This window comes from Vipera berus (genome assembly GCF_964194415.1).
Source record: "Vipera berus genome assembly, chromosome: 2".
Taxonomy (NCBI): domain Eukaryota; kingdom Metazoa; phylum Chordata; class Lepidosauria; order Squamata; family Viperidae; genus Vipera; species Vipera berus.
In genome coordinates this window covers 163,357,742-163,371,155 of record NC_138203.1, presented here as the reverse complement: position 1 = coordinate 163,371,155, position 13,414 = coordinate 163,357,742, and the positions used below count along the sequence as shown (strand labels likewise).

The 13,414-nt window shown below is 50.3% G+C and overlaps 2 protein-coding genes across 2 annotated transcripts in view; both read left to right on the top strand.

The window, feature by feature from the left end:
• Positions 1–13,414, top strand: part of LOC308662851 (E3 ubiquitin-protein ligase RNF213-like) — a gene marked incomplete at its 5' end in the record, with an annotated part of 152,986 nt that overhangs the window by 73,329 nt on the left and 66,243 nt on the right. The window contains 2 exons of the mRNA XM_081318995.1: positions 585–719; positions 835–911. Coding sequence (XP_081175121.1) covers positions 585–719; positions 835–911 — 212 coding nt within the window. The remainder of the gene's footprint in view (positions 1–584; positions 720–834; positions 912–13,414) is intronic.
• LOC308663271 (uncharacterized protein) lies at positions 2,216–11,494 on the top strand. Its single transcript, XM_081319563.1, has 2 exons — positions 2,216–2,961; positions 11,355–11,494. Exons 1-2 carry the CDS (start codon positions 2,661–2,663, stop codon positions 11,378–11,380), a joined length of 327 nt encoding a protein of 108 aa, XP_081175689.1. The 5' UTR covers positions 2,216–2,660; the 3' UTR covers positions 11,381–11,494.

Here is a 13,414-nt window from a genome sequence, read left to right as displayed (position 1 = left end):
TGAATCTGGCATTTCCATTGACTTTGCTTGTCAAAACGTCGCAAAATATGATCACATGACCCTGGGACACTGCAACTGTCATAAATACATGCCAGTTGCCAAGCATCTGAATATAAATCACATGACCATGGGGATGCTGCAACAGTCATAGCTGTGAAAAATGGTTATAAATTATTTTTTTCAGTGCCGTTGTAACTGAATGGTCACTAAATGAACTGCTGTAAGTCGAGGACTACCTGTAATAAAAATAGTATAGCCATTGAAGACTTTTGTAATATTTTTCCCCTGACTTCTCCATGATTTCTTTGGAAGCTAACATATTTGTTGGTTTCCCAAAATCCTGTCATTAAGCCCCCTCATCTTCCCTGAGACATATGATTGGCCAAACTGAAAGGATATATTTAGCTTCAATTTTATACACAATATCCACACATTAATTGAATGAAGGCCCTTGCTGTTATGTGGTAAAAGCTACATTATTGTATTATCCAGACCTTCTCTGCGTTAACGTTAAGTGGTTTTCCTCAGAAACGAATAATATGGAATACAGGTAATAGCTGTGACATCTCATCTGTTGTTTTCAGGGCTGTGGCAGTCTGTGCATATTGATGATCTAAGAACCTCCAAGGACATGGTCTCGGATATAACATCCCTCCGAAGCATCACCGTCAGCCAGCTGTTTTCTGAAAATATGGGAGAGTCTGCAGAGAATCCTGAAAGTAAGTTCCAACTACATGCTTATGTAGTGCTTAATTCCAACAGTTTGTAGTAATTCCCATCATCGTTTTTACAGTCAGGTAGCATTCCTGTATGAGACTTACTTTATCTTTGTAGCTGCAGGGACAGAGGAAGAAGAAGAAATAGAGGAAATGGAAGTGGGGGCATCACCAATATCCAAACCAGAAATACTTGTAAGTCTTAATATGCCTCACTCATTCAATTTGATCTCAGGGCCAATGATGTTCTTCTTTGTAACAACTTGCTTTTTTTTTGTTCAATGAAATTGATTATAGAAATAACATAACACATGTTTTTCACATATTTGCATCTAGATACTTATGGTTAGCTATCTGTTTTAGTCTTGGGATGATTCACACATTGCCCTATTAGAGTAACATGCATAAACAGATATAATTCTTATTTGTGATCACTCCATAGGGATCACCAGGGCTTTTTTTCTCATAGAATGCTCAGAACACCGTTCTGGCACCTTTTTTTGCAAAGAAAAGAAAAGAAAAAAAGCTCCCTCTGAAAGCCTATTGCAGGGCTACAGTTGCAAGAAAAAGTATGTGAACCCTTTGGGATTACGTGGAGTTTTGCATGAATTGGCCATAAAATGCGCTCTAAACGTCATGTAAGTCACAACAATAGAAAAACACAGTCTGCTTAAAACAATACTACACAAACATTAGCTGTTGTCATGTTTGAATTGAACATAAGATGGAAACTTTCACAGTGCAGGGTGGAAAAAGTATGTGAACTGTTATGTATCCAGGTGCAGGCATCTGCATAGCAACAGCCACCAGGGGGCGTGGCCTGGACGGTTTTGGCGGGAAACCTAGCTTCGGTGGGAAACCTAGGGCCAACCCCATTGGCTGGCCGCCTGCCTGGCTAGGTATATAAGAAGACCAGGCAGCCCTTGTTCTCCAGTACGCACCCCCCCACAATAAAGAGCTGAACACGTACTCCGGCTGGCATCTCTTCCTTGCGTCGGACCCACTACATTATAGTGGCGATGAGGGTGGGATTCTGCCGACAGAAGAGCTGAAGTCACTAGGGGAACGCACTGCGTGTTGAAGGAAAAGAGATATCTTTTCCTTTTCCCCCAATGTGGCCACCAGCCATCGCGACTGGCCACCACGAGAGACCCAAGACCGGCTCCGGCCACCGCAACAAGCGACTGAACCACACGCCGTAGAAACCGACGGAAGGGTGATGGCACGAACAGGGCAACCCCATGAGTTTGACACCCGCCACCCGGAGAAATGGGCCCGATACCTGTCGCACACCGACCTGTAAATGAGATTTAACCAGATCTCGGAGGACGGCTTGAAGGCGGCAGCCCTGCTCTGCATAGGCGGACTCGCACTTCTTGAGGTCGCCGCAAACCTGTTCGCCCCAGAGGCCATAGAAACCGTCTCTTACCGGGACCTCGTCGCCAAGCTTAATGCAAATTTGAGGACCCAGATTGTTGGGGGCAATAAGCTGACTTTGTAATAATGCCGCTTGGGGTGTGTGTGAAAGCCCTAACAAGCAGGCATATACATAGAATGAAGGCTACTGCTAAGCTTGTAAGCCGCCCTGAGTCTTCGGAGAAGGGCGGGATATAAATGTAAATAAATAAATAAATAAATAAATAAATAAATTTCTGGCCCCACATGTCCAAACTGGCTTCGAGGTCGCAGTTTGAGAAGAGGGACCAGTGTCCCGACGAGTCCGGGGCCGACTACATCGCCGCCCTGTGAGAAGCCCCCATCACCTGCAAATTTTCGAACCTGGAGGAGCGGCTACACGACAGGCTGGTTTGCGGCCTATGAGACACGAGGCTGCAAGAGCGCCTGTTCGCGAAAGACAAAATCTCTCTCCAGGAGGCCCAGGACGCCATCCTGGACCACGAAGCACCCTGTGGGGCTGTCCAGGAGTCCAGAACCGGCAGCCAGATGGCCAGGATCCACCAGCAAGTCATCTCGGCCGAGGACGAGGAGGACAAACAAAGCATCGACCTCCTCCAGCGGAAGTCGACCCCCGACCAACGAGGCGGGCACCCAGACAAGCCCAAGCCGGCCAACAACTCGCAGAAGTGCACAGGCTGCGGTGGAAACCACGTGCGCAGTCTCTGCAAGTTCCGGTCAGCCACGTGTCGGGTCTGCAAGAAGACAGGCCACATAGTTGCGTTCTGTCGTAGCCGCCGCCCCCAAGAAGAGATCCACGAGCTGCGCCCGGATGAATCGCCGTTGAGAGGTACTGGGGCCCCGATCAAATTACGAATTGGCTATGTTGAGAGCCGGCTGGCCATCCACCACATGGGTAGCCACCAGCTGCTCAGATCAAAAATTGAATTAACAATCCGCTTGCAGGTCATCCCCTGCAGCATGGAGCTTGACTCCTGATCGGCGGTCTCCGTCATTTTTGATGAGACCCTTAACTATATTAACAGCCGGAGCAAGCAGCGGATTCAATTACGGCCCTCAAATTTAGCCCTGACCGACTTGCAAAACTTGCCGGTCAAGGTAAAGGGGGAGGCCACCATTTCTGTGGGGTTTAAGAGTCACGAGGAGTACCTGGAGGCCGTAGTGGTAGAGGGCCAGAGAGCCAGCCTAGTCGGCCTAGACTGGTTTGAGGCCCTGGGAATCACAGTCTCCGGGATCCACCGGATCCAGGGAGAATCCATCGAGGCCGTCTGCAAGGAGTTTGCAGATGTCTTCGATGGGAAGCTGGGCAGGTACACAGGGCCCCCCATCTCGTTCAAGTTGAACCCGAGCGTTCCCCCCATTAGGGTCAGGCCGTGGCGAGTCCCCTTCGTGCTCAAGCATAAGATCGAGAGCGAACTGGACAAGCTGGTGGGCCAGGGAATCTTAGAGCCCGTAGGTGGGGGAGAGTGGGAGACCCCAATAGTCACCCCACTGAAAGCCAATGGGGAGGTGAGGATCTGCACTGACTACAAGTGTTCAGTGAACTGCGCCCTAAACCCGCATGTTTACCTGGTCCTCACGGTCAGCCACGTTCTCGCTTCCCTCCAAGGCGGCGCCATCTTTGCAAAGCTCGATCTTGCGCAGGCGTACCAACAGCTCACGGTTTCCAGGGAAACGGCTGACACTCAGACAATAGTGACTCACAGGGGAGCTTTCAGGGTAAACAGGCTGCAGTTTGGGATTAGCGTAGCTCCTGGCATTTTTCAGGAGATCATGGAGAAAACTCTCAAGGGCATTCCAGGAGTCTGCCCTTATTTTGATGACGTCCTGATCGCAGGAGCATCAGCTGAAGAACTGGCAGGTAGGTTGAGGAAGGTACTAACCAGGCTGCGCGCTGCTGGCCTCAAACTGAAGAGGGAAAAGTGCAGCATTGGCATTCCTTCCACTGAATTTTTGGGATTCAGGATAGATGCCAAGGGAATACACCCCACAGAGTCCAAGGTAAGGGCAATCAAACTGGCACCCTCACCTAAGAACAAGGCAGAGCTACAGGCATTCCTGGCCCTGCTCAACTTCTATCACACCTTTCTTCCTCACAAGGCAGCAATTGAAGAACCACTACACAGGTTATTGGACAAGAAGGCAGCATGGGCCTGGACTCCCATTCACGACCAAAGTTTCAGAGCCTTAAACGCACTACTGTCTGACAAGTCCACAGTAACACACTTCATAGAAACAAAGCCCATATGCATCGTGTGCGATGATAGATAAGGAAGCCCTGGCAATCGTGGCAGGGATTAAGAAGTTCCACAATTATCTATATGGCAGGGAGTTCACCATTTACACAGACCACAAACCACTGCTAGGCCTGTTCACAACGGACAAGCAGACCCCCCAAATGCTATCTCTCAGAATGCTCCAGTGGTCCATCTTCCTTGCAGCTTACAATTGCAAGCTGGTGCACAAGCCAGGGAAGGAGATGGGCCACACAGACGGCCTAAGTAGGCTACCCATAGACACCACTGAACCAGATCCAGCACCAGCAACACAAATCCTAGCTCTGCAGGAACTACCAGAATGCCCAGTACATGCCAAGGACATTGCAACCAGCACAGCCTCAGAACATCATGAGCAGGGTACACTTGTGGGTTTGCACTGGTTGGCAGGACAAGTCCCGGGGGCCCGAATTCCAGGCATACTTCACCAGGCGGCATGAGCTCTCCACGCACCAGGGTTGCCTCCTTTGGGGAAGCAGGGTCATCATTCCCACAACAGTCCGGGGCAGGGTGCTGGAGTCTTTACATGAGGAACATCCGGGTGTGGTTAGGATGAAGGCATTGGCCAGACGCTACCTCTGGTGGCCAGGGCTGGACAAGGACATTGAGGAACGGGTCAAGGCCTGTTACACATGCCAGAGATCCAGGCCAGAAATGCCCCACGCCCCAGTGCACAGGTGGGATGTTACATGTTTTGTGCCAGCCCATGGCAGTTCCCCAAATAGGTCATCAGATGGAGCAAAGAGGCTTCTTTGCTCCCCTGCAGCAGCCCCATTGGCGAGAGAGTTTTATGGCTAGGGAGGGGCCGAGACCCCCCATAAATACCTCTGCTCTGGGGCTGCCTCTAAGCTTCTAGTTCTGCTTCTCTTTCTATTCTCTCGCATGCATCCTCTATCTTACAAGCATGGATGCTTCCATGCCATATAGCTCTTTTTATATAACCTGTCGATGAATAAAGCTTCATAATGACTGCATCTCTGCATTCTGCCTATTTCACTTGGAAGCACCCTAACGTTCCATCGATCTCTTGTGAAAGCTGCTTCACAAGTTGGTAGCAGAGGATGGTTAAAGGGAACGCTTCCAAAGCCTGCAGCTAATGCCTAGATTTGAAACTGAAATGGATGGCCGGAAATCCCAGATGGTGACCAGGAGACTTCAATCAAGATTAACAGCTCTAGCCCCTGAAGCAAGCCCCGCTCCAGGTGAGAGCACAGATGGCTTCCTTCTGCACGCCACAGAGGGAAGCTTGGAAGTTTTACAGTCCACCCAAGACTGTCAAGATGCAGCAGAAGCGCTCCGGGCCCAACGCAAGCAACGCGTGGATCAAATGTCTACACCAGAATGCAAGGAACTGCTTCTAAAACTCCTTGAAGTACAGGAGACCCCACAAGCCTCTCCACGAAGGACATCAGTGCAGCAGGACTGTGGATGCCGGGTAAGCCCCCCCTCAGCCACCACGAGGCCCCTCAATATGGCGCCTGCCACCCTGAGTAACCCCGGGACCCCAGGGCTTTCGGCGCGAAATCCCCTGCCTAACTGTGACCTACAGCTTCCTGGGGCAACAGGAAACAAGATGGCTGCGCCCAGGGAGGCCGCATGGTCCGGCACAGGAAGCAAGATGGCAGCCCCCTGTGCGCCCACATTTTCTAACAAAGAAAGGCCTCAACTAAGTCTGGAGGCCCAGCAACCCCTGGCATCCAGCCATAGCAACATGCAAACTCCTGGGCTCTCTCCAGCAGAAACCCTCGTGACCTATGATGGCTATAAGACTGCTCATTACCCCCCAAGGCCCCCGACCCTCTCTCCGGGGCCCCCAGCCTTCCCTTCGCCCCCGCCCAGGCGCTCTCCTTACTTGGCCTTCGGGGGGGGGGTTGGCCCCCTCCTCCAGCATCGGCTTTAGCCATCCCCAAGGTCTTCAGGAACAGCGATGGGCTTCTCAAGGCAATCCAGGGCCGGGGAGGCTCCAGGAAGGATTTCCAGAGCATTTTCAAAACCAAGTGCCGGCCGGCAATCTTGGGCACCGCCCACCCCCTGATCACATGTTTTCCGGACATGCCCAGTACGGGCTTTTTAACCCAGAAGGGGGGCCATCTGAAAATCAGAGAAATATACCACCAACGCCCACTAGAGGGGTACCTTTACCATTTTTTTCAATGCCAACCTCCCAGATGCTGGAGGAATGGGATAAAACGTTTCTGGCTGCGTCCACGTTGCATCCCAACTTTGAAAAACTGAAAATTGGGGGTGAGAACTACCACAGTTGGAATAGAAATTTGCAGGTATGTCTATTAAAGGATGGGATTCTTGAAATGGCCATGAACCCACCACCTTTCCCGTGGAGCTCACGAGAAGAGTGGCTTCATAGACAGACTTTTTCCACTCTGATGGCATCCATCGATGATAATTTGTTCCCTAGCATTCCAGATGGACTCACAGCTTGCGCAGTTTGGCGCTTATTGTACAATTTATTCAACAGCAAGAGCATGGGTTCTCTCACCAGACTCACAACTGAGTTTTACAACACAAGACTCAGATTTGGGGCCAGCATGGCAGAACATCTTGGAAAATTAAAATCCCTCAGGGCGCAACTAATGTCCAAAAATTACCGAATACCTGAAGAGAACTTGGTTGCAGTTATCGTGGCTTCCCTGGACAAAAGTTGGAACAATTTTATTATTTCCCTGGAAGGGGGCAGGGATGGACCCATGCCTCTGTCCTATCTCGAGGGCAGACTCATTGACGAAGATAGCAGACGTAGACATACGGGAGAATACAACAGAGCCACCAGCCAGCCAGCCAGCACACGACACCGCAACTCAGAGCGGGTTAATGCTCTGCTCAAGTGTTTCACCTGTGGCTCTGAGGGGCACCTCAAGAAGGACTGCCCCCATTTTCAACAAGGCCCCAAGCGTGGTCCCAATCAAGGTAGGGGCAAGGGACAAGGAAGGGGCCGTGGCGGGGCCAAAAGTACTAACAATCTTGTGTCTACCTGTGCCCCCACCACAAGAGCTGATAGCTCCACTGACTTATGGTTACTGGACTCTGGAGCTTCTTCTCACATTACCAATATGAGTCAAGGTTTTAAAAGGTTAAAGAAAATTAACTCATCTGTCAAGGTGGCCAACGGTGATAAAGCTTTAGTTATTGGGGAGGGCACGGTTTCTCTACCCGGGCTTGGAAAAGTTGAAGGTGTCTTACACGCGCCCTCTATTGCCAACAACCTGTTGAGCATTATCAAGTTATGTGACGATGACGGGGTGGAAGTTTTATTTCGCAAAGGGGGAGGTCATGTCACCCGGGACCAGAGGGTCATTGGAAATATAGCCATCATAGATGATTTGCCATATTTCTCCCCCTTAGAAGGGGCCTCACAGACAACCCCAAGGCTGCTTAACGACCGCAAGGGTGAAGCGGTTGCATCCAAGCCCCCACAGCAAGGCAGTGTGGATAAGAAATCCCAACCTCAGGTGTCACCTGAAGCACCGCTCAAGGCTACCAAAGCCAAGAGGGTGTCAGTCGGGAAGCCACTCCACGATAAGTGTGCCCATATTTTGCACCGAAGATTAGGTCATGCAAGCTTCCCTGTGGTTAAAAAGACGGGAGAGTTTGCTGAGGGAGTCCAGCTCAAAGATTGTGAGGTGTTCCTGGACTGTGCAATCTGTAAGAAGTCAAAGAGGAAGGCTGCGCCTATTCCAAAAACATCACTGCGTAAGACCCAATTCCCATATCAACTAGTTCATGTTGATTTGGTCGGGCCTTTCACACCATCCCTAGGGAAAAGTCAGTATTTTCTCACTGCAGTTGATGATTTTTCATGGTACGGCCATGTGTATATCCTCACAGAAAAATCTGAAGCCTTTGATGCCATAAAATCACTCTACAACTTTGTAGAGACCCAGTATAAAACCAAGATTGCACAACTGCAGAGCGACCGCGGGGCTGAGTTCATGTCCCGAAAATTCCAGGACTGGGTAAAGCGTAAGGGCATCCGCCATTTTCTTACCGCGCCTTTCACCCCCGCTCAGAATGGTGTAGCAGAGAAAAGAAATGGAGTCCTACAAACTATGATGCGTAGTCTGATTGCAGACGCAGGGGTCGCAGAATCATACTGGGCAGAAGCGGTAAAATACGCCAATTATACCTTAAACCGCACTTGGAGCAGTGTTGTGAACCAGACCCCATATTTCCTAGTTCATGGTAGGAAACCAAATCTTGGACATTTACGTGTGTTTGGGTCATATGCATGGGTTCACATCCCCAAGCAGCTGCGGAAGAAGGGGAGATCTGTCTCCCAGAGACTGAGGTTCTTGGGCTACGCTCCTGGCTCCAAGGCCTACCGTTTCCTGGGAGAAGGGGGCAGGATTGTGACTTCCCAATCTGCCTCCTTCGAAGAGGACTCCAATTGGGCCCAGATACACTCCAATGATCTGAGCCCATATATCAACCGTCCCAACAAGGGCTCACCGACTACAACATCACCTGAGACGTCCACATACCCTGCCACCGACGAAAGTGTGGAACAAGACGAAGATGTCATCCCACCTGGTTCAGATGGGGAGGATGAGCCGTCCAGTTCCCCAGCAACGCCTCAGAAACCCGCGGAAGAAAAAGGCGGTGAGTGGCAGAAGGTAAGGAGGTCAAAGCGGTCCAACAAAGGCATCCCGCCAAAGAGAATTGACATTGGGCACATCGCGTCTGTTAACAGCGTTGTGGTCACCCCAAAATCCTTCTCTGACATCCAGGAGCTGCCCATCGAAGAACAGGAGAAATGGCAGCTCGCGATGGAGAAGGAAATGCAGAGCTTAAAACAACTCAAGGTCTTCACCCCCCAGCAACCTCCAAAGGAGAGGAAAGTCATTGGCACAAGGTGGGTTTACAAGGCAAAACCACTTGCCAATGGCCTCTACCTGTATAAGGCCCGTTTGGTAGCTCAGGGATTCGCCCAACGCTATATGGAAGACTATGGCGAGACATACTCTCCAACTGTCCGGGCAGAGAGCGTCAAGACCGCCCTCGTGACTGCAGCTGCTCTGGGGGAGGAAGTCTTCCAATTCGACATCCAGACGGCTTACCTCCACGCCAAATTGGACCGGCAGATCTACGTGAAGGCCCCTCCTGGCTACCAGCAAGAAGGGGAAAATACATGGTTACTTCACAAAGGGTTATATGGTCTCAAGCAGTCAGGGAAATTATGGTATGACTGCCTTAGAAAAAGTTTAGAACGAGTTGGTTTCACTGCATCCCGTGCAGATGAATGTGTTTTCACACGCAACTCAAAGGGTACCACAGAAAGGGTGTTAGTTTATGTGGATGACCTACTATATGTAGGACCTGACAAGGAAGGGTGTGATGAATTTGCCAAGGCCCTGGAAGAAAAGTTCACTTTGAAATCTTTGGGGCGGATTGACAAGTACTTGGGTGTGCATATTTTGGCCACTAAGGGGGGGTTCGCTCTATCTCAAAAAGAAAAGATAGAGGAGTTATTGGCCAAATGCAAAATGGCAGAATCTAATCCCACGCATAGCCCAATGCAAAGCGACTTTTACAACCATACTCACAAGGACGGTCCTGAGTTCACAGATAATACGCTTTACAGATCTGTGATTGGCTCCTTGCTATATATCAGCAATTGGAGCAGGCCTGACATAGCTTTAGCTGTAAATCTATTGTCCAGGCATGTGGAACACCCAAAGGAATTCCACTGGACTGCTGTTAAGAGGGTACTTAGGTACCTCAGGGGCACGACCGATGCCCTCCTTGTGCTGGAACCAGAGAAGGGGAAAACGGCCCAGCTCTCCGCTTACTCAGACGCAGACTGGGCCGGTGACTCCAAAAGTAGGCGGAGCACTTCTGGTTTCCTCATATTGCTAAATGGCTGCCCAATACATTGGCATGTTAGGCAGCAAAAATTTGTTTCTTGCTCCACGGCCGAGGCTGAATTTGCCAGCCTGTCAGACACGGCCAATGATTTGACTTGGTTCAATGAGCTGATAACGAGCATCTGGGCAGCTCCTCCTCTGCCCATCCAAATTCTAGAGGACAACACGGCCGCCATTGCAATCTCGGGGGCTTATGCAGTAGGCTCTAGATCTCGCCACATAGACATACGCTATAAAAATGTCAGACAGCTTGCCAAAGAGGGTTTTATACGTGTAGAGCACTGTAATACAGTTGACCAGATAGCTGATCTGTTCACCAAACCTGTTCCCATTGACCGGCACAACCTTCTGTGTAAGCGTTTGTGTTTGGCCTTCTGAATGTTTTTATACATGTCTATGACACCTGCTCGCCCCCTCACACACATTCACTGGTCCCTGTCATTGGCTGGCAAGAAGGGGAATTGTTACATGTTTTGTGCCAGCCCATGGCAGTTCCCCAAATAGGTCATCAGATGGAGCAAAGAGGCTTCTTTGCTCCCCTGCAGCAGCCCCATTGGCGAGAGAGTTTTATGGCTAGGGAGGGGCCGAGACCCCCCATAAATACCTCTGCTCTGGGGCTGCCTCTAAGCTTCTAGTTCTGCTTCTCTTTCTATTCTCTCGCATGCATCCTCTATCTTACAAGCATGGATGCTTCCATGCCATATAGCTCTTTTTATATAACCTGTCGATGAATAAAGCTTCATAATGACTGCATCTCTGCATTCTGCCTATTTCACTTGGAAGCACCCTAACGTTCCATCGATCTCTTGTGAAAGCTGCTTCACATGGGAGGACACACACACACACACACTGGTCCCGCATTCACATTGACTATGCGGGGCCTTTCCAGGGCCAACTGTTCTTAGTGGTAGTGGACAGCCACTCTTAAGTGGCTGGGGGTAGTCCCTGTTCCCAACATGACCTCAGCAAGGACAATCCAGGTGCTCAGGGCCCTCTTTGCCACACACGGCCTCCCCGACGTAATCGTGTCTGATAACGGGCCTCAATTTACTGCTAATGATTTCCAGGTGTTCTTGAAGGCGAATTGGATTAGACACGCCACCTCCGCGCCCTTCCAGCCGTCGACTAACAGGCAAGGTGAACGGATGGTAAGGACGACCAAGGACGCACTCCGGCGCATCATCAGCAGGGACTGGCATCACAGACTGGTGAAATTTTTGCTCGCCCAACACACCACACCGTGCGTTGCCACCGGGAAGACCCCAGCAGAACTACGATGGGGACGGCGCCTCATCACCAAGCTTGATCGGTTGCACCCTGACCGAGTGGCGGCAGAGACTAATAGGCCCTCATCACACAGGGTACTCAACGTGGGGGAACTGGTTTGGGTAAGAAACTACAGGGCAGGGCACCCATGGATTCTGGGGATTCTGGTTGAAAAAACTGGGCCTCTCTTACATTGTGGGTGTGGAGGGGGATCGACACATCAGGCGGCACATCAACCAGCTCAGAGGAAGGGTTCCTGAGTGCACCACCCACGGCCAACAGGATAGCCACACCCCAGAGGAGGCCAGACCAACCGGAAACGGCTCGGAACCTGAACTAGAGGAGGATGGCCTCTTGCAGCCGACCCTGCAGCAGCAGCAGGGCACCATAAGAGGCGGGAATCCGACGGCCGCACTCAACTCAGCACAGGTGCATCACGAGCCAGATGTTCGAGGCCAGGGCAAAGCCACACCCAGACAGTCCACCAGGCCCCACAGGACACCAGCATACTTAGCGGACTATGTTTGCAAGTGACCACCAACTCGCTGCATATGTATTGGCACACATTGTATATAGTTATGCATGTACATAGTTGTAGGATGGTTCTTCTCTAAGGGGGGAGGGGTGTTATGTATCCAGGTGCAGGCATCTGCATAGCAACAGCCACCAGGGGGCGTGGCCTGGACAGTTTTGGCGGGAAACCTAGGGCCAACCCCATTGGCTGGCCGCCTGCCTGGTTAGGTATATAAGGAGGCCAGTCAGCCCTTGTTCTCCAGTACGCACCCCCCCACACAATACAGAGCTGAACACATACTCTGGCTGGCGTCTCTTCCTTGCGTCGGACCCACTACATTATATGAACCTTTGGACTTAATAACTGTTTGACCCTCCTTTGGCAGCAATAACCTCAACCAAACGATTCCTGTAGTTGCAGATCAGATCTGCACAACGATCTGGAGTAATTTTGGACCACTCCTCTTCACAAAACTGTTTCAGTGTAGCAATATTCTTGGGATGTCTGGTGTGAATCACTCTCTTAAGGTCATGCCACAGCATTTCAATCGGGCTGAGGTCAGGACTCTGACTGGGCCACTCCAGAAGACGTATTTTGTTCTGTTGAAGCCATTGTTTTTTTGAATTACTTTTATGCTTTGGGTCATTGTCCTGTTGCATCGCCCATCCTCTGCAGAGCTTCAGTTGGCAGACAAATGGTTGTACGTTTTCCTGCAAAATGCCCTGATAAACTCTGGAATTCATTTTCCCATCAATGACAACAATCCGTCCAGGCCCTGAGGCAGCAAAGCAGCCCCAAACCATGATGCTCCCTCCGCCATGTTTTACAGTGGGGATGAGGTTTTGATGTTGGTGTGCTGTGCCTTTTTTTCTCCACACATAGTGTTGTGTGTTTTTCCCAAACAACTCAATTTTGGTTTCATCTGTCCACAGTATATTTTGCCAGTAGTGCTGTGGAACATCCAGGTGCCCTTTTGCAAACTTCAAACGTGCTGCAATATTTTGTTTGGCTTCCTCCGTGGTGTCCTCCCATGTACTCCATTCTTGTTTCATGTTTTCCTTATTGTAGATGTGTCAACAAAAATGTTAGCATGTGCCAGAGATTTCTGTAGGTCTTTAGCTGACACTGTAGGATTCTTCTTTACCTCATTAAGCATTATGCGCTGTGCTCTTGCAGTCATTTTTACAGGACGACCACGCCTAGGGAGAGTAGCAACAGTGCTAAACTTTCTCCATTTGTAGACAGTCTGTCTTACCGTGGACACATGAACATCAAGGCTTTTGGAGATACTTTTGTAACCCTTTCCAGCTTCATGCAAGTCAACAACTCTTGATTGTAGGTCTTCTG

What these genes read in the sequence shown, in the direction of transcription:
- LOC308663271 (XM_081319563.1), top strand. Translation starts at nt 2,661, where the DNA reads ATGGCCAGGATCCACCAGCAAGTCATCTCGGCCGAGGACGAGGAGGAC. An exon ending in GGATGAATCGCCGTTGAGAG is followed by an intron (nt 2,962 to 11,354) that starts GTACTGGGGCCC and finishes AATGATTTCCAG; the next exon opens with GTGTTCTTGAAGGCGAATTG.